Source organism: Ornithodoros turicata, chromosome 8 (assembly GCF_037126465.1).
Source record: "Ornithodoros turicata isolate Travis chromosome 8, ASM3712646v1, whole genome shotgun sequence".
Lineage (NCBI taxonomy): Eukaryota > Metazoa > Arthropoda > Arachnida > Ixodida > Argasidae > Ornithodoros > Ornithodoros turicata.
In genome coordinates this window covers 6144134-6170562 of record NC_088208.1, presented here as the reverse complement: position 1 = coordinate 6170562, position 26429 = coordinate 6144134, and the positions used below count along the sequence as shown (strand labels likewise).

Genomic DNA, 26429 nt, shown 5'->3' with positions numbered 1-26429 from the left:
GGACCGACGTCGGGCTCTCATAAAATAGCCTGCCCAAAACGAAGACTTCACCAGGTTCGCGAGGCAATTCCATTAAAAACGCTCGTCCAATCCAACAGATAGCAATGCAAACGCGACTACCCTTATCTTTTAAACCACTATTTCACGCAATAGTACATAAATGTATCACTCGTGTCACACGAAAAGGCAAACATTTACTTGTCAAGTGCGGTGCCAGCTCGCACGCGCACGCACACACACACACTCACAAACACAAAGTCTATTCATAGCCACATAAATCCATATTATTCCTCAGGTCAATAATTATCCAACCAGTGTCAAAAGACGGCTCACAGATGTATGCGCACGCAAAGGTTTTCGTTCCGGATGCAATAGGATATCACTGGTCGACCGTCGGAAAGCAAAAAAGAATGGAATGCATGTTCGCTATAGATCCGAAGAAAGCGGTGTCGTGCTTCTACGCAGCGATCATTGTACACGAGTGAATTCACCTTCGTTTTTACTTTTATTTCCTTGCACCCATATATTTTGCAAGAATACTATAGAGCAGAACGGGCAAATGTGAACATCATTCGCTACACACTGTACCTCTCATCATTTTTAAACCAAACCACTTAACATGTGTTCATAGGTCTTCACTAAATAGGTGAGCCGATAATGACTCAAAATGAAATCAAATCAAATAAAATAATCATTCCAGCATCGCTGGCTGCAAGCTTGGGTACCCTGCTTGGGTCTGCTGGATTTATTTTTGACAAGGAACATTGTTGTCTTGATGATAGTGCTGCCCTGAATGGGAATAGTGCTATTCTTAATAATTTCGCGATTAAATTAGTTCAGAAATCAACCGCGAGAGGGATAGATGCATGACTATATAGAGGAGAAAAAGCATTACGACTCAGTTCCGTGCCTGGCTGTCGGACGGAGTAGACGCATCGTTCTGCGCTCCTTGTTACCTGTACTCTGTGTTGATTTGTTGAGTGCGTAGTCCTCTTATTAGCCGTTGATGGAGTTACGTGTTAGGATATTTTGTTCTTTTGCAAGTCTCATTTAGTAAGACTTTGGAATTCCTACGATCAGCTTTCATGCATTGTGCTCTTCTGCAATGGTTTCCTAGTCAATCGTTATAGAAGAATAAAGGAAATAATCTTGGGATAGTGATTCAATAAGTAATAGGTCCCCTGTCTAGAGCGCACGCGTCCTTGAGCCACGCAGGTGCATGATGACGTCATGCCATGGCTTCATTGTAGATTGACCTTGTCCAAAGGAGCATCAGTGAAAAAAAAAAAACAGTGTAGTCCTGAGACAATAGGATGACGTCACGACCAATGAGAACGTCCAGCAGGGGGCGTAGGAATGCTCTTCGCTCTTAGCCTCACGACCAATGAGAACGGCCAGCAGGGGGCGCAGGAATGCTCTTCACTCTTAGCCTCTCAGAGGTGGTCGCCCCAGAGGGCGCTAGGAGCGCGTATGCGTAGCGGCCGCGGAGCGGCGCCCTAGTTAGTTTCTCTCCGGCTGTCGCGGAAAGCAGACGTGCGCTCCCCACGCTCAGTTTCTGGCTGGCTGTTACGGAGAGCAGTCGCATCGGTCTGCGCTCCTGCTGTGGTGAGGTGATTTGTTGTGTAACTAATGCTTTCGCCAACTTTGTTCCCGCTTTGTTTGCAATTTTCGTGCCAGTGCACGTCGGGTGCTGGTTGTTGTTGTCCTAAAGGAGCATTAGTGGAAAAAAAACAGGGTAGCCCTGAGACAATAGGATGGCGTCACGACCAATGAGAACGGCCAGCAGGGGGCGCAGGAATGCTCTCCTCTCTTAGCCTCTCGGAGGTGGTCGCCCCAGAGGGCTCTAGGAGCGCGCATGCGCAGCAGCCGCGGAGCGGCGTCTTAGTCAGTTTCTCGCTGGCAGTCGCGGAGAGCAGTCGCGGAGAGCAGTCGCATCAGTCTGCGCTCCTGCTGTGGTGAGCTGATTTGCTGTGTAACTAATGCTTACGCCAACTTTCTTCCCGCTTTGTTTGCGATTTTCGTGCCAGCGCACGTCGGGTGCTGGTTGCTGTTGTCCGGGCATCCCCGCCATTTTCTATCTTCTTCTGCCTTGGGAACGGGAGTAACGCTGGTGTGATTCTTAATAATTTTGTTGTGAGATTGGTTGAGAAAGTAACCGCTAGGGGGTGCAGCTGTGGGGCTTTATACAGGAGAAAAAAACTATTACGAGTCAGTTCTCTGCCTGGCTGTCGGATAGAGCAGTCGCATCGTTCTGCGCTCATGTTGTGGTGGGATCATTTGTTGTCTAACTAGTTCTGTTTTCTTGTTAGCTATTGATGGTTTGCATATTTACTCTTGCTTTCCCAGCCTCTGTATTACGAGTGTTTTTCTCCTTGCATGTCCAGAGCTGTCCTAACTTGCCCAGACATGCCATGATGACGTCACAGCTGACGTCACAGGATGTCCGGAACTGGTGTTCATAGCTGCGATGCTTTGCAACCTGCCTCCGTGCTCCGTGGCCCAGCGACAGTCAGCGGCCGTTCCAGACCGCTTTCTTCAAGATGGCGTCGTTGATCTTCAACTAAACTCCTTCTCTCCACTCTATCTCTATCTTTTTATTTTATTTTCTACCTATTTTTTATTTTTTTAGCAGCTCAACTGGCCCACAACTCACACAGTGGTCTGGACACGTCATAGATGCTCCCCAATTAGTGTAATGACTCACTGAATGATCCTAATTACTGTGGGGGGTCCCAAATTGCTCTAATTGCTCATTAATGGCGTCCAGGCCACTGTGTGAGTTGTGGGCCAGTTGAGCTGATCATATACTACTGACATCTTCCCGCTCTCGGGCGCAAGGCAAACCTCACTTTCCAGGTTGGCGTGTGCCATCCAGACTGAGCAGCGGGAGCGAAAGCCAATATGGCTACCATTAAGCGCGGAAGGGGCCTCCAAAAAAGAAGAGAGACGGCGGTGCAGAATCCACTCAATAGTTTTACAGAGGACGGATGTCAGGGCGATCGGGCGAATGTTATCCATGGCCAGGCCCCTCGAGGCGGTCTTCTTGACTATAACCACCTTAGACACCTTCCAGTCATCCGGTATCCACGAGTGCTCGATGGAGACGTTCGCAATGTTCAGGAACCCCTCTGGATGGGCATCCCACAGGGACCTCACCATTCTGCCTGAGACACCGTCCGGACGAGGAGCTGAGCTAGGGAGAGCGCGCACCACTCAGGCAAGTTCCTCTGCAGGAACAGCAACGAAGTCGGACGGCAACGCCACGGGATGCTGCCGCGCGCAGGAAGGAGAGCGTAGGAAGCGGAGAGCAAGGCCCCTAGCGAATCTTCCAGCTGGGCCCTCGCAGCATCATCGGACAAGACGAGAGAGTCGGGGGGGGGAAACCCTGAGGTGAGAGGCCTGCTGATCTTGGAAACGTGCCTATGTAGGGCTTTCCTGGTCTTCGGGATGGCGAGGAATGAGTTCCGTTCAGTGAAAAAGGCCCGCTTTGCCGCAGAGCTCAGAGCCGCCCTGCAGGAGGCGGGCCAGGTTCTTGTCTTGCAAGGAGTAATTACAGAGGGAGCGTGAGGTAGCAGCGAGTCTAGCCGGTATGACCACTTCAAAGAAGATGGGCAGGTGATCTCTGTTAGAGCCCAAGGTCAGCGTGCGTCGAACGAAGATAGGCGACCACCGAGACGGCCACTCGTCTTGGAACGCTTGCCATGGGGCTTTTCACAGGGGCTGCACCACATTAGCGCGGATGAGGCCACGTCATCATCGGTCACGCTTGGAGTTGGAGGAGTATGCATCCATGGCCTCGTGGGATGAGGCCGGACACGCGCGGCCAGGGTGGGCGGCCGATGAGCAGAGCTGGGTTCACAGGACTGAGGAGGGGGATCAGCAGTGGGCACAGAGGATAAAGCCACTTATTTGTTGCCGGAGATGGCGTTGACAGTCTCAGAGAGGGCCGAAGAGAGGGACGCAACCATGGCGGCAGAGTGAGTCAAGTTCCGCTCTAACCTTCGAGACTGCAGCCTCGACGGCGGCATCAATCATCTTCTGAAGCCTATCGCCAGGGAATGGGGACTGGACAGCTTGCTGGGTTCTGCTTGCGAAATCCGAACCGCGTCTCTTCAAGGCAGCAGCCGCATCAGCCCGTGAGCAGTGGCGAGAGTCCATGACCTCTGACAAGGAAGACTCCTGCTCACGACCGAATGACCGAATCGGAAACATCGCTTGCACTGTAGCGCTCTTCGCTTGTAGGTGTCTACGCAGAAGATGAGTGGCCAGGACTTGATTTCAGATGGGCAGGCGAGTCCCGCAAAGGACACAACTACGGACTGGGTACGGATGCGATTATCGTTGTCAAGTCTGCTGCAGCGGTACGCGTCGAGGGCACCAGCACCAGAGAAGAGCTCGAGGACTTCAGTAGCGGGAAGAGAGACGTCGACGCCCCTCACCACCCCTCTGACACATCGCGAGATGGTGCGCAATGAAGGCCTCCACTGGCTGTCTGCCCAAGGTGGAAGTTGACAGAAGCGAGCGGATGATGTTGACGTTTTCAGACTTGCAGATGATGCCATCTCTTCCAAATTGGCGAACTTCGGTGATACCACGGAACTCAGAACTAATGACTTCCAGGCCTTGAAGCAGAGATTTCGGGTTCTTGAACCGAATGACAGAGCCATCGGTAGGCTTGATTGGAACTGGGATAGCCGTGAGGCCGTTGGTCTTGAAGAGGCTTAGGGGAACTGAGCGAATATCCACGGACGCAGACCAGTAAGAGCCGGGCCCGCTACGAGCAGCGGTCACCATCGCCGCCTGTCTCACCAACTGGCGAGGTAAGCGGCGCCGCAACCGAGGGAGAAACAGGAGAGGCCAGACAGGCCTGAGCTTGCAGAGAACAAGCAAGTTTCAACAACAAAACAGATTGCCGGACCAGAGCAACAGAGGAACAGCAAAGTCAGCCACTCAGTTCCAGAGTTCAGAGTGACTCGGTGGTGGTGGTTATGGTGAAAGGGCTCGCCCTTGTCGGCCTAGTGACACTCATTTTTGTAAAGCCCTGTTCCAGCCAACCACAGGCCTGATTTAACTTCGAAATGTGTAATGTATGCGGAAAAAAGAAGCGGTGTCATGTTGTGGTGGAGGCTGAAGAAGAAGAAGACACGCCACGCTCACGGCCATCGTCTCACTGTTCCTAGTGGTGGAAGAAGTAGAAGAAGAAGAATTATGCAAATAACCACGACATGCACGATGCTTGCCCTTGTGCCATGAAGCCAAAACAAGCGAACTTCAGCACATCCACCGCTTCAACCATCACATTCTCCACGAACCATCACATTCTCCCCCCGAAGCGACTTCTATCGAGTAGCGCAGAGGACACGCCAGACTCTCACTGGCTTCATAACTAAGGACACTATACCGCCGGAAGCCCCCTGGTCTCTCCCGGTACCGCCCACGTTTGTACGCCTCCCAAACCTTCTGCAAAGAAGAGATCAGGTCCCCCCTCAAGTCCTCCGAGCCCATTTTCATGCTCTGGTAGACGAGAAGTTTTCTACGTTTACGGCAGCATATACTGATGGCGCATCCCGAAACAACAAGTCCGCCTCGGCCTTCGTCATTCCATCCGAAGGCGTCGTGCACGGAAGACGCCTTTCACATCCAACCTCCTCCACAGCTGCGGAACTCTATGCCATCCTTTTCTTTCTACAACACATCGCTGATTTTCCACCCCGGGAATGGGCAGTCTTTACAGACTCCAAATCTGCACTTCAAGCAATTGAAACTTCCGGCATACGAGGCCCATCCGCACCCCTAGTCACCGACGTGTTAATGGCTTACCACACTATCTACGCCGCAGGCCACAGGCTCGTTCTCCAGTGGGTTCCAGCCCATTGTGGTGTCGTGGGGAACGAGCAGGCCGACAGCGCCGCAGAAGCAGCACTCTCGTCTCGGAACCGGACCCGTATTGTTCTGCTCAGAGGAGACCGCCGTTCAATTCTGCGACGTCTAGTGACACCCCTGGCTTCCCGCCAACGGACAACCGACATTCTTCCCCCCTCTATGTTGAACAGAGTTGATCCCATGCTCGCTTTTCCGCATGCCACGAAACACATCTCGTCAGGATGCTGCATTAATCCACCGCATGCGCCTCGATGTGGCCTTTACAGCTCAGTGGCGTTACCGCTTGAGACAAATTGATTCTCCCACCTGTTGCCACTGTGGTGCTCTTGAGGATCTGGAGCACATTCTTCTTCATTGCCCTCACTACGAACCTTCCCGAATCACACTCTCCGAGTCTCTTCGTCAGCTGGACTCTCGCCCTTTCTCCCTACCGAAATTGCTTGGTCCCTGGCCCAATCCAGCCCAGCAACACTCTGCGCTCAAAGCTCTTCTGACATTTCTGGACACCATCGGACTTCGATCGTTATTGTAAAGGGGCTCGTTATTTTATTCCCCCCATTCCACCAAGCACTGGGGTAGAGTATCGCCTGTTGCGATGAAACTCCCCACTCTCCAAGGCCGAAAATAAAGTTGTTGTTGTTTCCCCCCAAATTGTCACCGTCAGCCATAGTACAGTTAGACAGCCTCATAGCCCTGGCCGATCTCCCTTGTGGCTAATGGCCATTCTCCGTGGGACGAAGAAGAAGAAGCAGCCACACACTCGTAGCTATGGTGAGCTCTAGCTCACCATATCGTAGCCGCACGAGCGAGTGGATAACGGCCATTTCCCCGAGGATGAAGAAGAAGAAGACGAGCGAGTGATATTCCTTTTCGAAGAAGAAGTAGTTTCGCCAGTGGCTCACGGCCATTATCTCATTGGTAGAAGAAGAAGAAGAAGTTGTGACTGGAGGTACATCGCAAAGTATTCAGTACGATGGACATGATGGAAGCCACTGATATAGAGGAGAAACGGAACCCCCGACGTAAGAAAAATCGCGATTTATCGCGGAAACGCTCGAGAAGTCCGATTTCGAAGACCAGCGTTGAAGAGCCATCCACGAATCCACCAAAGGTATCCAGGGAGAGAGCTTCGAACTCACGTCAGCCACAACAAACCAAGAAAGAAATCGGGAAGAAATCTGACGAAGAGAAATCTGATCTTGGGAGTTCCATAGACGCGACGAGAACCTCTAGGAAGAGCTTATCGTGGAAGTACACGGTGTCCATGCAAACGCTATCTGCAAAATCCTGCGTATATAATGGTAAGGTTCTTCTCGTTCCGTGCGATTAATGAGTGTCTTTTTGTTCTCCATGGTCCTTGAGCAAAGGAACCCTGAATGACGCTCGTTGCGAAATACATAATGCAAATGTTGTAGCCCCGCGGGTGTTGGGCGGCCGCTCGCCGCATTGGTTGCGCGTTAACTGCGTCTGCGTGGAGTCCAATATGGTAAAATATATGTGTAGAGTCATTCTTGAGAATCATTATCCGCACAGAAGCCGAGATATTTGGGAGTCTCCATCACCATCTCTTCATGCTCCCTACTTCCTTTGTGTGTGTGTGTGTCCTTAGCGACGGGAGGCAGCTGTGACTATGGTTGTGGGGGACAGGGGGGCCCTGCTGCATGCAAAGTAGCGCACACGACGTTACTGAAGTTAAAACGCAGAAACATTAACTTCATGCCCATATCTTTTCAGATTCAGAGAGAGAGAGTCCGAAGTCCACCAATACGGTGTTAAGAACCGTCGTATCCGTCGTCTTAATTCTGGGTGTCACCGCGGCAGGAGCCTTCTGGATTTACAAGCATTACAAGGACGCGCTGAGACAACGCAAGATGATAGAATGCAGAACAGCGGAATGTAAATTAATCCAGCGGCAACTTAACAACGAACTGGACAAGAAAATTCACCCGTGCGATGATTTTTATAGCTACGTGTGCAGCAAGTGGATCAAACGAGAATCAGGGGGATTTTTACACGATGTCATCAATATTTACACTCATTCCCTGATAACGGCTCTCACGTCTCCGGAGTCGAGCCATCCTGACAGATTCGGCTTACACGTAATGGCCAAACTGTATCAAGCCTGCCGCGATTACGCGATTAGCAGCAAAGGAACTTTCAAAGACGCAGTAGGACAAGTCATCGAACTGCTGAATTTTAGGACTATTCTGAAACGGCAACAACACATTTTTGTATTTCTGCTCGAAACGTCATTAACCAAGAATATACACTCAACATTCACCGTTCGATTTCATCGCAGTGAGAAATCGAAATACTTGCGGTTCGACCTCGGATACTCTATTCGTTCCAAGATGTATGGAGTCGTGGATGCGGACACCAGTAGTGCTTCGGAAATTGACGAGTCGATGACACTCATGACAACGCAGTTTTTGAATGATTCTCGTATCAGCTCTAACATCGATGCAGCCACTATATTAAGCCTGGATGCCAAGATTCACAAGTTGCTCAGTGCGAAGGCCTGGGTGACTCAGTTGACGTTCAATTCAATTGCTCACATGACGTCACGCAAGACCATAAAGCAGGCCATAGAGGTTGTTAACCAGAACGCACCTCCCGGTTTCAGAGTCGACTTTAGAAGCCAGGTTGAAATCGCTGGACTTGGGTCTCTGCTGGATATTCGCAGGATTCTCTCAAATGGATCTGAGGGTCTGCGGGAGATGTACCACTTGGTGAACATCGCAACCGATCTCCTCCGCTTCACTGCGCACAGGAACATTGCCAGGATTCCATTTGTCTGCCTTCGTGCCACGAGGATTGCCCTTACCAACACCTGGCAATTTGTGGTTGCCCGATCCACTGCCCATCTAAGTAGCGGAACAGTAGCCAGGGAGCTGGGCGCACGTGTCAGGGACATGGTTACGGCTGGCCCCGCGCTCCGCTTGTTTAACGAAGATGAACGACAAAAGGGTCAAGAAATCTTACAGCGTACCACAGCGATTACCTACGATGGTTCAGAAGTGGAAATGCTGGATGAACATACCGATTATGCGTCGTGGAAGCTCGAAGGAAAAGATCTGTTCGCGGTTTATGTAGAAGCGGGACAAAAGGAAAAGGTGATGCTCCGCAAGTCGTTTTCTTTCACGAGTATCATTAGGGCTAGCGACAGTCAGTTAAAAAATGATCTAAGGTTCCACGAAGCCGAGAGACTCCTTACAATCCCCACGGCGTATCAAAACCCTCCCGTTCTCTTCTTCGCACAGTCGGACGAAATTCCGCTTTACATCAACGTGGCAACACTCGGCGTCGAGATCGCCAAGGAAATGGTACGTGCTTTGACTGTGCCGTTTAGAAGCTCAAGCACGTCAATTAATACCCTTCACGGGTCTCTTACATGCTTGAAGAAAGTCGGTGCAGCACATGGTATAAATATGACGAGGATCACCGGAGCAAACCTGTGGGAGGCAGACTCAGTTCTGTGGTACTATGCTCTTCGCAGCGTGTACGAAGGCCTCCAGCATTTGGTCATCAACGTGGGAGAGTCTACAAGCGGCGACATCTGGAAGGAAACGCAGCATTATCTTTTCATCCGCTTCTGTATGCTATCCTGTATGCCACGGGAAGAAGACTCCAAGGAGATTCCTGAGGTATTCAAAGAGCGCTGCCTTGTCCCACTTCTTAGTATCCCGGATTTCGCCGCTGCCTTCGGTTGCACTGAGAGAGAGAATTTCAGAAGTGACACTTGTGTTTCTCAACAGAAGTAAATGCCTACATGTAGAGTGTTAGGACAGATAGGTCGTTCACTGTACAAGTGGTTGATCGCAATACTGTGCGCGTCATATATTGTTAGTCACTGTAATTGTAAATGGCGAATAATGTCCCAAGTGTGCGACATACATTTTTAACTGCCTATACGTAAGTGTTCCTATGCTGAATATGGTCACAGCTTTGTGTCGAGAAGTACGACACCAATAAAAGTACCAGAACATCAGAGTTTAGAATATATCGATAAACGAAAGACCTACAATTCACCTGATTCAATTAATTTCGCTTTGCGATTCTTTAATTTGATCCTGCACCTGTAACGCCAAAATGTTACGGGAAGATGTCACAGGGTGTTGATTGACCATTGACCCCGATCGTCCTCGACTCAATGGATGCTCGTGGAACTCCCTTGGAGCTGACAAGGGCCCTCGAAAGTTTGGCGGCCTCGGAGCTTCGTGTGTGTTGTCAGCAGCAGCCTCGTGATTAGCGAACAAGCATGCGCACATAAACAGACGTAATGAACCCTGCACGCGCGTACAACCAAAATACTTATTTGTTGTTCACTTGGCGATACTATTCATTGCATTGGAAGATATGTGGTATTGCCATCTTTTTGCTTTTCAATTTAAAGATAAGTTCTCTCTCAATGGCCGCAGGGAGAAAACAATCCACGAATTAAAATCCATAAATGCGACGTAAGCACCGATGGACGGTAAACACCCCAAAAACACGACACATCCTGGTGCCACTTCAACGCGCAGAAGTATCAGGAAACAATAATACACGCCGGCGAGGTCCAGTGTATACGTGTCACAGTAGTCCATAGAAATCATAAGGAGAGTATGCTAGAAGGAAACCTGAGAAATCGGAACATTGAGGCGAGGGGAGCGCCATATTGAATCAGCCAGTGTTGCCGCGGCCGCGCTCTGCTCCGCCGCTAAACTTAGCGGCTAGCACAGCGCTATGAGAACCGCTGCTCGATATTTACATTTCGGCACGCAAGTTTTTGTGAAGTGTACGAAAAGAGTGGTGGCATCCCCAGATCAGCGGTGATGGGATGTTGCCGCAGCTTTGCGTTACACGACAGCCAAAAAGTTTGGCATGGCAAGCAAAGACGGTGGAAGGCCTGGTTTCGATTCCAAATCCCCACATGGCTGTTCACTTTCGGATCTTGCCATCGCTATGCCGACTTCATGCGTTTTACCGCAATGCAAAACGAAGCACAAGGCAGGATCTGGAGTGTCATTCCACAAGTAAGTCAAGAACAGTAAAAAATGATTGCAACAGAATAACACCTCGGTGGATTTGCGGGGTTATTCACCGTGTTGAAACGCCTACAGGCTTCCTCATGAAGATGCTGCCCTTATGAAGAAGTGGCTTCAGAGCATTGGAGATGAGTCACTCCACCCCACACCTTTACAAAAGATATGCTCCAAGCACTTCCATCGTTCTGAGTATTACGCCACGCACAACAGATCGTGACTGAAGCCCGACGCCGTGCCGTCAGTTTTTCAATGTAAGCAAGATACGGTAATTGCCCTATCTATTCTTTTCCCTGTGTGTAGTGAACGGCTGTCCGCAAAGTACCTCCAAGGTCCACATCCAAGGTTCTGCAATCCCCAACTTCTGCCATTTGGACAAAGAGATCTAGTAATACCAGACTTCTGTCATTCGATCAGATGTGCAATGGAAGGAGACACAAAGATACATGCATGAATTCTGAAGCAACATTGAGTGTGTCAATCATCCTTGAACTGTGTCAACATAGTCCTGCATCATATACATAAAAACAACTATTGCTCCAAGAGAAATGTGGGAGTTATTATCTAACCTGTGAAATGATTCCCATCACAAACTGCAAAAGAAAAAAAAGAGGCGGGAACCGAATTAAACAGATTGTTGCAGTCCTGTATCACACATTTATTTGAGCCATAAAAAATATACATATAAAAATCCTTTCTGTAATAACCCAATATTATTTCTTTCAAGATAGTGTCACAAAAAATAAGTAAGCGGAATCAAATAGCATGTAGAGAAAAGCATGAGATATATGTCACAGCTCATACGTTATATTATAGGCCACGGCTTCTGCAGGAGCTCAAGATGCTGCTTCGTCGTCTCATGCAGTCGGGGCACAGGGCACTGCAGTGCATGCAGACCAGACGGTAACCAGAAATAGCTTGGCTTCTTAACTTCTTGCCTCCCAGCCTGTAAAATGCATTAGGACACAGTGAACAAGTGCTGCTTCTAAATTAGGAAATAATTATCAGGTCCAAGAAGAGAGTGGCCAAACATGACAGGAAGAGGCTATGCTTGGCTCCCTGTATCATATTCAGCTCGACAGCCCAGATGCAAACCAAGAGCCACGCTGTGACGTTGCAACTGCCACCAACTTGCTACAGCAGCTTCAGGTATAGTTTCGCTGAACTTTCTTAAAAAAGCACATCCAAATCGAGGAATTCAATTCCGATCCCAAAAAGCTCACAGCACACACCACAAAAGATGAAGAGGTGGCTAGACTTCACGGGACTCTAACCCTCAGTGCCAAAACGAGCGAAGACAGAGGTACTGTTAACTAATAAAATGAATTAGTATGTTAATAAGATAGCACAGAGGCAGGCAATGTTCTCGACAAAATCCACTGAAGAAGAAACCTGAACTTGGGTGATCATGGAGGGATGAAATATGACGTGAGCCGACGTTAAAAAATGAGCACGCAAAGGGTGATGGACAGACATGCACAAGCTCAATTTTTGTATGTTTATCCCTCGTCATTTGTGTGCTTCTTTTTAATGTAGACCTTATTCTTATTGTACAGGAATCCTCAAAGGAAGTGTCACCATATGACAGCCCTACGCTGCCATCTACGCCAGGACAACGCGAGACTGATCACAGCTATCTGCAGTGCACTCCTTCCCCTTCAACGGTGGATTCACCATACCAGCGTCACACAAATCACACTTACTCGTCGAGTACAACACCAAGAACAAAACTGAAGTCAGTACAGCGTGAACTAGGAACTGTAAGACGCAAATCGATAGCAACAGAAAGCAAGCTTCGCAGACGTGATAAGAAAATAGAAACGCTGGAAGGGATAATTGAAGAAATGAAGGACAGAAACTTGATATCTGAACAAGCTGAACAGCAGCTCTTATCCTTTGGTGAGATTCCCGACGATTTGATTGGAGACTGGCGTACAAACAAGGACAGGCCCTCGTCAGGAAGACTCTATAGTGAAACTACAAAGAAGTTTGCCATCACTCTACACTATCATTCCCCAAAGGCATACGAATATGTATCGACTCTCTTTACTATGCCATCAGTGCAGACAACACGCACATGGCTGAAGGCTATAGGTGGGTGCCCTGGATTCACACAAGAGGCTCTGCATCACTTGAAAGAGAAGCGCAAGGATACCATCTGTGCAAATCTGTGCAGCACTATGCTGGATAGAATGAGTATCAAGAAGCATCTAGACGTAATCGGGGGCAAATTCATTGGATATGTTGACCTTGCCAACGGTCTCTCTCCCGAGGAGAGTAACGACATTCCGGTTGCTGGAGATGCGTTGGTACTGATGGCAGTTGGCACTACAGCCCGATGGAAGCTTCCATTCGGTTATTTTCTCAACAACGACCTATCAGGGGTTGTGCTAAAGAACATCATAAATGAAGCAATACTCCTCCTTGAAGAGTGCAATCTCAAGGTAGTGGCTGTTGTGTGTGATGGCCTCTCATCGAATGTAATGATGGCGAGACCTTCCGGATGCCACGTCTATGCAAAGGCAGCAGAGGAACTTGTGACACACTTCCAGCACCCAAAATATTCAGAAGAAAAGGTACACCTTATATTTGATGCGTGCCATGGACTAAAACTACTTCGAAATCTTCTCGGCGACAAGAAATCATTCTACAGTGAAGAATATGGAGTGAGTGCCAACAGCCATAAAGCCAGTTTCGACTTATGATAAAAGAAGCCAAAGCTCTTTGGATACATATTGGCAGCATGATCATGTCGCTTCCCTGTGCTGTGTTGATGATAGCCAAATAGGATATAACAGCCATATGTAGCTAGCATGGCACGATCAACTCATGAACATATTCCTCACGTGCAGCTACACAGCTTCGGCTATTTTCCTTTCATTCCTATACATATAATAGATATGTGTGTATAGGTTAGGGCTGGTGTGGTTAGACACGAGAAAAATATGCCAAAGGTTATGGAGAGCCTGTGAAGCTGTATAGGAGTTAGGTGGGAAGGAAAATTACATTTAAAATTGGGTCACCGTTTTGACTTGACTATGGCAGTATCTTCAACTGGACTAAACTTGAATAATAGGGGACTGTAACAATAGTTACATATTTGTGAGACAGGAAGTCGCCTGGCTGCATAACCTTCCTATACAAATGCTGCCAACTTGGTTGATGTCACAGCTTTTTTTAAAATACTTGTCACGGATAAGAAAAAGCATCATGTACAAGTTGGGACAAAAGACGCGGAACACGCGAGCAGCGTACTTTTTCGTCGGTGCGACACCCTAGTGGCTGGCGGAAGCAGGTGAGTTCACTGTTTCGCAGAGTAGGAAGGGTGTGCCATTACCGACACACAGCGGTGGCTTCCACTTTCCAGGCACACCCAAGCGACACAGGAACGACAGCTACAGCGCACCCTTCCACTCCTCCGAAACAGTAAACTCATCCGCTTCCGCCATCCACTAGGGTGTCGCACTGAAGAAAAAGTATGCCGCTCGCATGTTCCGTAAACTTTTGTCCCAACCTGTACAAGTCCCTGTATGTACGCCCTAGTCACCTATTGTTCCAGTTTCGTCCAGTTGAAGATGATGCCGTCGCTGAATCGTTGACTCCCCAATTTTAAATGTCAATTTATGTTAACTTTTCTTAGTCCCAGTAATTTATCTTGCCAATTAAATGTAACAAACTTTCTCTTCCTAACCCTTACATGGCTACAGAGCCTCTCGTTACTTTCAGCACATATAGAATTCATAGCATGACAACAATGAAGCAGAAGTCTTATTCTTGTGCTGTCACATGCAATTGCGTGCTCGTACTCATTGAAGATGAAACATCTTCAATGAGTGCGAGCATGCAATTTAAAAAATGTAATTTTTGGGGATGTTTTTTTTATATATTTTGTTGTTGTATCAAAACAGGAAATCAAGTGGGCCCACATTGAAAAGCTTCATGAGCTGCAAGATGCTGAAGGTCTGCGTGCTGCTAATAAACTGAAGAAAGCTCACATTGACTATCAGCGACAGATAATGAAAGTGAGGTTAGCAGCACAGACTTTCAGTTCATCAGTCAGCAAAGCATTGAAGTTCGCCCAACAGCTCGGCTTAAAAGATTTCCAAGACTGCGATGGAACTGCCAAGTTCATTGCCGATGTGGACAGGTATAGAGTTCACTATAATATCAGAAACTGTAACTTACGAAAACTTTTGCAGAGCCTTTGACCTCCTCAACTCACATAGCCCACGAGCCCAAAATTTCAAGGCTCCCCTCCGCAAAGGGTCCTTCTCCTCTCAAAAGACAACCATGCTTGCAATGTCTAGAAAGCTCATGTCACTTGTTTTGCCGTCGGGGAAACTTGCAGTCTTGGATGGGAGGCGGATGTCCGTCTTAAGCCTGGCATTTTCATTGAAAAGTGTCGGTGAACTTGCAGAGATGCTCTTTGACCGAGATGCCTGCAGGTAAGTTTTTCATCTAAGGCATACATGAAAGCAGCAAAAGAAAATTTGCATCTGGTGTGAAGTCTGCCAAGCGAGAGATACCACTCACAGGCAAGCCTGGGCCATTGTTTAGGCATGCCTATCGTGGAGTTTATACACTAGCTAGCCTGCATCGATGCCATTCTGTAAGATATCTACCACAGTTACACGTATACCTTACCTCCCAATGCACAGGTACATCTGCACCTACAGGCTGAGTCAAGATCACTTGGAGCTCCTATTCAGCTGCATCCGTCAACGTGGAGGATGGAATAACAACCCACTCTCTGCGCAGTTTCGCTACGATTATAGGGCCATCCTTATGCATGCTGAAGTTAGGGGCTCAGGAGCTTGCAATGTTCTGCCCAGCCTTGAAGGTGACACCTTACTGAGACACCAGGGAAACCTGTCTAGACAGAGAGAAGAAGATCAGTCATTCGACGACACAGATGAGGGTACCTTCCAGCAAGACGTGGACATCAATTCCATGTTCTCACTGAGCAGCTTCACAACAGAAGTTGGGCACTACATTGGTGGTTACGTGGTGCGCAAAATATCAGCCAACATCACATGCTCAGAGAGCTTAGACGTCCTGGTTAAGCAGGACATTACAAGCCACCTGATTTATATCCGTAACAATGGTGGCTTGATCATGCCATCCAAGCTTGTCACATCTACCTTGGAGTGCTCAGAATGTGTCTTCAGAATGCATTCTTCTCAACCACAGAGAGTGACCTTGCAATTCTTGGTGCTAAAGAGCTTCAATGAGTTTGCTCACAAGCATGAGAATATACTACTGGACCTTGAACATTACAAAGAAGAGCCACAACACATACTGACACTTGTCAGGGTCACTATGAGGAAGTACTTACAGCTAAGGATGTACGAACTTTCACGCTGGCTAACCGAAAGGTCACAAAAGGCTTACATGAGGTGCAGGCTCACCAAACAAGTGTTATTCCTTAACCAGTAGTAAACCCCAGCAGCAGAACATTTTACCGGTGCGCAGAGAGCCACTGAAGTTCTATTTGCACACACTATGTATATATTGCTTGTTGTTCGAATACATCATTAAGTCGCTTTACTGTGCATGACTCCTAATTTTCTGTCTCAAACAGCCTCATGTGTTACTTTCGAACATAGAAATCTTAAGAGAGGGATTATGATGAAAGATTAGAGCTTATGATTTCTATGCTTTCGAACCATAATCAATGCTGTGTTTGTATGAGAGCTACCAGTGGCGTAGCGAGAGGGGGTTGGCGGGTTGAAGCCCCTCACGAAACCTTAGCTTTCATAGTGCATTTGGGAGAAGGAAATGAGGGCGAAATCTTCCTCCCCCATGTGAAGTTTCCATCGGACCCTTCCCGAAATATTTCTTTCTGGAAACGCTACTGAGGGCTACGTTGAGCAGTAAGTCACCTGTGTACACACAGCAGAAGCGCACAAAGCTAAAACACACTCTTTGTGCACAGGCCCAAATTACCTGAACATTGCGCACAACAGTTGTACGGATAGGTAAGAAAGTATACGTACCGTATGTGTGCATGTGCACAAATTTCACCACGGTCGTAATTACGCTGAAGAAGCGGAGAATAACCGACACTCCTGGTTGTGCTTCGGCCAGTCTTGGCTGCGAGCGTGGATTGGAGCCGACTGTGACCAAATCCGGAGCTAACGGAAGCCGCGGAGCAAGTGTTGCCAACAGTTTTCGGAATTTTGCTCGTTTTCCTCAGCTAAAAATATGCACCGCCCCCTCGGCTGATTCAATATGGCGGCGCACGGGCGCCCACGTTGAGAGAGGGAACCGCCTCGTTGAAGTCCTTTGCTCTCCTCCGATCCTCCTTCCCCACGTTTTCTTCTAGCCTCTCTCCTTAAGATTTCTATGCAGTAGTCTTCATTGTTGTTGTTTTTTCTCGTCTTTTCAGCACCAGTACGTCACCGAGGGCGCATTGTCGAAGTACGCATCGTTCTCACCATAAGGCACAACTGGCACAACAAGCTTTTACGTCATCAGAAATAATAGGAAATACTGCAACGAATATCACGCAGAACACGAAGCAAAATCTTGCCGCAAAGCAGCTCTCTCTATTTGACACCTGAGAGAAAAGACCACGAGGAAAAACAACCGTTTAAAGTCCGAACCACGAGAGGTATGCTGGCTGTGTTCCTTTTTTCTTTCTTTCTTCGTACGTAGAACCTAGACGGAATGGTTTGAAGTATCGTGACATAAAGCCTGGAATTATTTTTATTAACGGTCTGAAATCGAAACAAGCGACGGTTGGTGAATATAGACCTCTCCCCGTTTGTAAACAAATGACGTCATAGTGTTCGACAGCGCCGCCTGTTTTGGTAGAGTTGAACTATGCTCGAGCTATGGGGCGAACAAGGTCGTTCCCGAAGACCACGGTCTTGAGGAGATTACGATGACGCGACCTTCGGTTCTACTTGTCCTTCCATAGGAGGCAGCGAACGAGTGCCCACCCGTGGAACCCAGCCCTCCCCTTCCGATCTGTTTCGGTTTCGGTCTGTCGACCAACGTCATGATGACATTTCTCGGGTATAGAGGTTTATTTTGCTGAGTGTTCATTTCCGGGAAATAGGGCGCACAGGCTAGCATCGGAGATTACCAAATGCATGCAACCACGGCGTCAGCGTGTCCCAAAACGTCAATAAAAGTGCACTGTATGCGCAACCACGTACAGTGAACCCTCGTTAATATGACCCCCGATAATCTGACATATGCGCTTTACCACCATACCCCATGAGAACAATGCAGTAAAAACTTTTGGAAATCCCGCCACAGTCATAATAACCAGGGTTCACTGTATAAGCAGGGCGTGACTTTTTCGGGTTAAACCCGATTCCGCCCGGTTATCCCCCCCCACGAAGTGACCTTGTATTGTCAACTGTAGGATGGAACAAGCGTAAGCTGACCTCCGACCAATTCGGGTTAAACCCAATTTCTCGCCGAATTCCAGTCACTATGAAATCCTCAAGTGATGTTTTCACTGAAGACGAACAAAGGTCGCCATGTGTAACTCATATAAGAATGGGTCACTTACGTTCCCAGCAATACACCCATGTGTGTCAACACTGTGTATGCTTTCGGGGATTACCGCTGGCGGTCACGATCCCGCAAAAAAAAAGAGAAAAAAAAAGAGAGAGAGATTAGGAAAGGACTTAATAGACAACGGAAGAAACAAAAACACCCGAAGGCGCAATTATCGCCGGATTTCTCCCCGAATTACAGATTTAAAAATAGCGCCCAATTTTTACTCCCCGAATCTGAGAAAGGCATTTAACCCGAAAAAGTCACTCCCTACAGTATAAGTAATAACAGCGAAACCCGTTCCTCCCACAAAGCTCATGTGTATATGTCATGTCTAGTGTGGCTCCGCTTTTATATGCCACACGGCCAGTACAACGCTTTTTTCTGAGTGAGTATTATGTGCTGCCTAACATTGGCACTTGGTCTTCCTAGATAAAACAATAAGTAATGCTATATTTTTATATCGTACACTGAATCATATGGCCATGCTCAACACATTATACCCTCAATGCGTTATATTTCGACAGTAATCATTAGATGACGAATGGATGATTACGAACGAAGATTACAAATGATTACGATAATGAACGATGTAATGGTTAGAAGTGTAGATGACGTCATCTACTCTTGAAGAGTCCGAAGCTAGGAAGTTTTGTAGACTAATGTTGGCATTCTAACGGCATTCTGTTACATTCTGACGGTATTTGTATGCTTCGAGCGATGTTGGTTTGTATACAAAATAAAATACCTGTATTTCTTTTCGTTTTCCGTGGTAGCATTCTAATCCGCTGCCTTCGGACCCCAAGCACGCACTGCCCAGGGACTGAAACCGAAACCAATATCACTTACGGTTACGGTTCAGTTCAGTGTCAGAACTCTGAAAGCGGTTACGCTTACGAGATTCGCCGCTTTAATATTTGCGGTTCCCGGTAACCAAACAGTCGAACGGAATGCCGCTTGAAATCCAACTTTTTTCAAGAACCGTGACCGCAACGTAACCGCAATCAATCGTCGGCAATTAACCGAAACTGTACCCTGAACCGAAAAATATGATTTCGGTTACCGCCTCATATGAATCGGTTCAAGCGCGAACGCGAACATTGGATGCGATATTTGTATCGCTTTACAACTCTGATTAGTAGTGTCCCAAGCTGCACAATGTACTGAAAGTCGAGTGCAATAGGGGTGGACGGTATGTGTCTTATCAATGTTCTTTAGTTTCACGAGTCTGTTCAAGGCCTTCCACCTACCCGTCCATCCATATTGCACTCGACTTTCAGTACATTGTGTTGTCCTTGGGTAGTACGAGCTTTTATTAAACAACAACAATGAATCATGGAAAAGTGATAATGACATGCGATGTTTCCCCCCGTGTACCGCAGGTCCCTTCCCCACCTCACAGCCTTATGCTTGCGCCAGTAAGGTCAAATCAAATCAAATCAAATCAAATCAAATCAAATTCCCCACTTCCCAGAGGTTGATAGCACAGAGACAGAGGTCGATCTCATCGTCATGTGTTTTTCATTCATATGGAATTCAATCTGGGGGAGATGGCCTACACAGGACAAAGAAGTCAAAGCTCTGAAGCCAATCTTGCCCCTTCCTACAAGAGAGCGGCATACCCTGCCGCTTTTATCACCTACGTTGCGTCTCTGAGACAGAACCTCAACCAAATGACATGGAACTGCAGGCGCCTGTAGGTGCAGCCACCCTGCTCCAAGACTGTTTTCTATCCTTTTTTTTTAAATAATACCAGTGATGGCCAGTAGTTAACTACATGTAGTTAAACTACCTGATCATAGTTAAAAAGTAGTTGTTGGAGGTTTTTTTTTCTTTACAGCTGCTTCCTTAGCCGCCAAACGCACACAGTTGTTCTTGCCTAGTAGCTTGTTACAACACGAGCGAAAGGAATGCGCACGAGATAATAGAAACCGCAACAAATAGTTTTACGGGCGACGTAGCAAATGGCAAAAGCGCTTCGAAGAAACATTTCACTCTTTCTGCGACCTGGCAGACGGCACTGTACCCACCCTTTCGGAGCGCAACATATAAATATTTTCATTTTTAGCCGTTTGCACTTTGTAGCTCATTTTGCGACATCCACGCATTCTGCAGATGCATCTTAGAGAAACGTGAAAAAAATGTCTGTTCAATTGTTTGGATACCGGTAACCGCACATATTAAAACGGCGAATCCCATAACCTTATCCGAAACTGTTTTCAGAGTTCTGACACCGAACCGTAACCGAACCGATATTCGTTTCGGTTTCAGTCTCTGGACCCTGGTACTGCCCAGGCCTGGTCTCAGGTTGTACTTGGATCGCCTCTACAGTATGGTGGACTAGACCCTACCTCGAGTCCTCCATCGTCGCGGGCGTTCTGAAACGAGGCGGGATTTTGTTAATTCCAGTTTATTGCTAGCTGCCTTCTTTGACCGTTCTTGAGTTCTTACTTTTCAGTCCTTGGGTTCTGATCTTTGATGGAACTGGCGGTAATAAAATAGGCAAAGGAAAGCAAACATACCGGAAAATTGTGAAACGTTCACATGGATGACAAAAGTCGTGATTAAGTTTTATGATTACGATTCAGTTATTTTAAATTTCCAGTTATTTCCATTGTCGTCGCTGTTGAATACAATGAGAGTAATCGGGCAAATTTTTTGCCGCAGCCACGTTAAGGAGCAAAGCGCTCGGTAAAATTCATGCGGGTCACGCTTAAATTTGTTGAGCTTCGGCTACTTACCCAGACAGAACACCATCTCCTACGGGCGTCCGAAATAGATCCCAATGTCTATATCCGAAAACTGACCTCCGTCGGCCTCTCTTCGGATATTTATGGAAGGATATCCTTAGCTGTATATCCGCAGGCTGTCCAGTTGCGGCCGTTTCCCGGTTTGTACGAATCAGCTCCGTGATGGGATGCTGTACGGATCATGTATTTGAAGAGAGAGAGAAACGCGGGACCATGTAGCGCTGCAGAAATTCGGCTTTCCATGAACCAACTCACTTTCTCAAGCTACATGAGTAAGAAAGACTTAATACGCCAAACAATTTCCCATTTCGCCATTGTTTGTGCACGCAATCGAATTAAACTTAGACAGCTCACCCTTCATTTCGACTCACAGGCGAACAAGGCTCTCGAATGTGTAGAAGCTCGCGAGAACACCAATGTACAGTGTCTGTTCCCTGCTTGGAAGTGAATGCAACTTCATTTCCAAAGCATTTCGGCTGAGTGGCCCAATCTCTTGTTCCTGTCTCTTCTTTCTTTCTTTTCTTTTCTTTTTATGTTTTATTTATTTATTTTTTGAAACGCCGCGCTGATTTTCCCTCTTGGGAAGTAAAGCGGAGCAACAGAAAGTGAAGCGACCGGCGACGGTGGCAGATGTTAAAAAAATGTCGGAAACACGCTTTATATTTTACTGCAAAGCGTATACTGACCTCTGAAAAATAAAAAAAGTAACACGCGCTCGAGATACACGCTACATCCCAGAGAGCTCCTGTTTCTGTGCGTATCTCCTGGTTATGTCCGCAAAGTGCACGTTCGTAGGAAGTTCGAAGCCCGGCCAAGTGGATCTCCGTTGTATCTCCACTGGAGGAATTTCATTATTCTGCGGATATCCGTATCTCCGTGAAAGTATATCCGATGGACATCCGTAGGACAGAATTTTCTGAGGTTCGGAAACGACGTTGAAAGGATACTGCACAAAGAAATGTGGTACAGGAAGGGGAAACGACGAACCACAACCATGGGTGCCGACAGGGAAGCAAAAAGGGCCGTTAACCCCCCCCCCCCCTTCCCACGGCTTCCGCCAAGACAATGTAGTTGTGGGCGCATTTGACGCAACCCCACCCCAACGTTCTACAAAGCCCTCTCCCTCTCTCCCACTGAAAAAAATTCGGACGGCGCTCCTGACCACAACCCAAACATACGTGTCATACTTACTAGCTACGTCCTTCCGAAGTGTCTCTTCGAAGCTTCCCTTTGCGCCCACGAGGTAGCCCTAGCACGACATCCGTACGCGACGTCCAATCAGGAGCACATCACGTCTCTCCCAGACGTTGTATGTGAAAGACCAAGCAAGAGATTCAACCAAAGCGAAACCAATATTCTCTAAAGCGAAACGCACCGCCTCCAAAATATTGTCGCCACCGGCGCAGCTGATCTAGAGATCTCTGATTGGTTGCGCATTACATGTGTAAATATTTGGATGCTCATTGGTGTCCGAGAACTGGCGTCAGTTTCCTTCGCGCTGATTGGGCGAGAGTCATTCGATTGAGGCGCGGGTATCCGAACGGTCGGTCGAACAGAGGAGAAAGGAAAACGACGGAGGAGACATCATGTCCGGCCACGCGTGTTGTCTCGGACTACAACCGTTGTACGACCGCCCTGGCCAATCTCCCTTGCGGATCGCGGCCATATTCCTGAGCAGAAGAAGAAGAAGAACCGTTGTGCTCGCAGGCGCTAGCGGGTAGTTTAAAGGGTTTTGAATGCTTTAGATTTAGATTGTCACGAACTGCTAATGTGAGAACGGAATGGCACATCCACCTGCTCATCACAACAGCAGGGACGTACATGACAGGGAATTCCTGCACCTCCAAAGGACGCAGAAATCGCTAGAGAGGAAGTCTTCACTCTTTCCGATGTCCCGGAGGTGAACGGTAAGACAAGTTTGGTTACTCTTTGTGACCGAAGGAAGTAATGCAGGTTTATCACGTTAAGTGCATTACGTACAACATTTACGATTCACTCGGTACGTTAGCGGCGTTTCATAGTGCAGTGCATTGCCGTAACTTTTGCGTTTCGGATATGCCGCTAACCAAATTATGTGTTGTTATGCTAGTTGCCCCTCATGCACGTCGCAGCCGTTCATGTACCGCGATCTACGAACATTTGTGACAAGTGTGCTTTGGTGTGCAAATGTTGTTGTTGTTGTTGATTTAAATCAATATCAATTGCCTATCATAACAGTGATTATCGTGCAGAGTTACGGATCAGCAATAGATTTTTTTTAGTGCTCCCACAGCCATCGGCGACAACGACGCACATGGCTCAGCCTGTTTTCAAAAACTGTATACCTCTACATTCTGGGTGTGCGAACTGCGATTGGCTTCTGAACTGCCCTTCGATTTCGGAGCACCTAAAGCTCCGGTGAAGCCTGATACAAGACGTGAAAAGATATGTACTGTAACTTTTTAGAAGCAGTTCCCGAGGACAAATAAACTTGCTTTGTCATACACCGTCGCTTTTTGATTGTCTGCTTTTGGACAACATGATCGTTGCTCTACAGCAAGCGCCGAAGAAAAACGGACGAGGCTGAGGGTTGGGTGGACTAGAGGAGAGACGAAAAACCCGAGGAGAGACAGGGAAGGAGGGTGGGAAAGGAGGTCGGTCTGCGCATGCGCACTTGACCCGAGCTTTTTTCCCGCGCTGCTGATCTGGGACGCTGTGAGTGGCTCCTCCAGATCACGTGGTTTGGGTGCCCGCGATTTTCCCTGGAACATTGCGTCAATGGGAGCTTGTTGACTAAACCAACTCGACGAACAACGAACGCTGCGCTCCTAACTCCACAATCGTCATCGCGAAAGTGTGTGTCGGTGTTTTTCTGAGGCGCCCACTGTGGATCAGGATATGGACATGGCAGCCGTCACAAGAGACGTTGACGTGGTTTCGACCAGCTATAGCTACCAGGAATACACTAAGGTAAACTGCTTGCACAGTAGGGTGATCAAAGACTGCGGTTTAAATAGTGACGCCGTAAACAGCTACATTGATAGCGGGGAGTTCTTCAACGGCGATATCAGTTCGCGTCTGTGGAGCATGAGATTGTATCCGGCTTGCACGCTTGCGCATCAGCCCAAATACATGAAAATAGAAGTGATGTATCGCGGAAGTAATGCAGTCAAAGCAGCGTGCTGCGTATGGGTAGTGAACAAACACTGCATGCAGGTAAAGAAACAAGCGACTGCGGTTCGAATTTTTTCGTCGCAAAGTAGTTCAACCTTCAATCTCGGGAACACAAGCGATTTTCTTGACGATTCCAGTTGTTTGTTATCAGATGGCGTTCTTACGCTGGGCTGCGAGGTAACGATATTCGACCTGCGTAAATTGTCTGCGGCCTGCACCCTCGAAAAACCCGCTGAAGGACCAAGTCTTTTAGATGACTTCGGTCGACTCTGCGACGATGGCGACTACACCGACGTGACCTTAACTGCAGAAGGTACGGATTTTTGCGTGCACAAGAACATCCTTGCCATTCGATCCCCGGTGTTTGACGCCATGTTCAAGAACAACATGAAGGAGAAACAAGAGAACCCAGTACATCTGGACGATATCTCTCATGAAACGTTACAAGAAATGATAACTTTCATCTACACGGATACTGCGCCCAGTATGGCCTCCTTGGCAGTCGATCTTCTTCATGCTGCAGAAAAGTACGACCTGAAGCGCCTCAAGTCGATGTGCGAGTACAGACTCGCGTGCAATCTCACTGTAGACAATGTCGTAGAAATGCTTCGTCTGGCCACAAAGTTGAACGCCGACAGACTGAGATATTTTGCCGTCTGCTACATTAAAGGGCACGCGAGTGACGTAGGAAAAACTAATGGTTGGAAGGCGATGGTTGAAGAGGAGCCTTGCCTTTTGGAACTGTTCACTTCTCTCGGGACACAGACTGGACTTGACACAAGTCAAGTTAAGTGTCAAGTGCCACAAATCAAGTCAAGTGGCAAGTGGCACAAGTCAAGTCACAAGTGAACAAGGTGCATTGAACAGTGGCGAGTGGTTCGTGTAGGTCCACCATGCTTTTTTACGGAACCTGAAGGTGCTGCTGTGTACCAAACTTCGCTTGCTTGCTTGTGATACTGTTGTTACTCTCACACATGTCTACTCTGAACGATTAAAGCATTTTTCGAATACTGAGTACCATTATAGTCCTTTTTTGTGTGTGTGTGAGCCTCATTTTAGAGAAATGAGTTCTACTCAACCCGTTAACGGAACCATGAAATGATCTTCGCGAATTCCGAGTACTGTGCTAGAAACGGTTCTCACGATCCCTCACTATCATAAACACATCGACTTTTCACCATATTCAGTGCACCTGTGGCGCAGTTACCACGCAAAAATAGCGGAGCGTGACAGCCGGATACATCCCTTCGAAGCGAGCTTACGTCGTCAACATCCGGTCCTCAACGAATTGTGGACGGCCCGGAGCACACACCCCGCATGACCACGTGGGTTAGGTTTAGACAACAAACGACGCTGTCGCATATCTGTCGTCGAAATCAGTAGAAACATGGCGAAACGCAAATTGTCACCGATTGAAGAAGAGAATAGAGAGTGTTAGTATACCGTACGCTGTCGCCTTTGCGTACGTAAAGAATAGCGTTGATGGTCCTGTGCACGCCCAGAACAGAAATAAAGCTTCGTGCAGTGCGCAGAACCACAAACGCTATCCCTTAGGTCGGCAAAGCCGATAGTGTACGATATACAGAACTCTCTGTTTTGCGCACAAAGTGCCTAGGAATCGTTTCGTACGCAGCAGCTCCCAAAAGGCCACCGACAGAGACCTGACCAACAAGTAGCTCAGAGAGGAAACCGTGCTCGGATAGCCATGTCGACAACGACTACATTGCACTTCCTGTAGGCTCGTGTGCCATCGATTAGATATGACCTTAACTCGAGGTCAAATTAGAAGATACGATAATAGGGATATTAGAAGATAATAATAGGGAGTTTTAGGAAATCGGAAGCGCCCTCAAATATCGACTCCGTATCGCTCTCAGTCAATCATATCGGCAACGTGATGTCAGCCACTTCAAAGGAATCAGGTGATTGGCTTATCATGTTTTCGGAAACGTTATCGTGGAACTTCTACGTTTTCCTAAAACTCACTAATAAGAAAATCAAGTGTAAAGTGTCCCGCATAATACGCCATGCTCATTTCCAACCGGAATTATCCAGCATTCTTGTCTGCTGGCAAAGTGTTGGGAACGTGCGAGACAACCAAAATGGA

The 26429-nt window shown here is 47.7% G+C and overlaps 2 protein-coding genes and 1 long non-coding RNA gene across 5 annotated transcripts; 2 read left to right on the top strand and 1 right to left on the bottom strand.

Moving 5' to 3' along the window:
• Nucleotides 1–6839: 6839 nt before the first annotated feature.
• LOC135365874 (uncharacterized) lies at nt 6840–9816 on the top strand. Of its 2 annotated transcripts, XM_064598560.1 has the most exons (3): nt 6840–7184; nt 7618–9206; nt 9285–9816. In XM_064598560.1, the coding sequence occupies exons 1-3, from the start codon at nt 6857–6859 to the stop codon at nt 9642–9644; spliced, it is 2277 nt and encodes a 758-aa protein (XP_064454630.1). In that variant the 5' UTR covers nt 6840–6856; the 3' UTR covers nt 9645–9816. The 2 variants fall into 2 exon arrangements, with proteins under 2 accessions (XP_064454630.1, XP_064454629.1); XM_064598559.1 differs by having other exon boundaries at nt 7618–9816.
• A 1734-nt stretch (nt 9817–11550) lies between these two features.
• LOC135365873 (uncharacterized) lies at nt 11551–17024 on the bottom strand. Of its 2 annotated transcripts, none has more exons than XR_010413977.1 (4): nt 16904–17024; nt 15552–15780; nt 15093–15346; nt 11551–11853 (listed from the first exon to the last, which is right to left on the bottom strand). It is a non-coding gene; the product is annotated as an uncharacterized LOC135365873 (long non-coding RNA). The 2 variants fall into 2 exon arrangements; XR_010413976.1 differs by having other exon boundaries at nt 15552–15776; nt 16904–17023.
• Nucleotides 17025–23865: 6841 nt separating this feature from the next.
• Nucleotides 23866–25337, top strand: LOC135365872 (speckle-type POZ protein-like). The gene has a single exon (XM_064598558.1). The coding sequence runs from the start codon at nt 24047–24049 to the stop codon at nt 25169–25171; it is 1125 nt and encodes a 374-aa protein (XP_064454628.1). The 5' UTR covers nt 23866–24046; the 3' UTR covers nt 25172–25337.
• The last annotated feature ends 1092 nt before the right edge of the window (nt 25338–26429 follow it).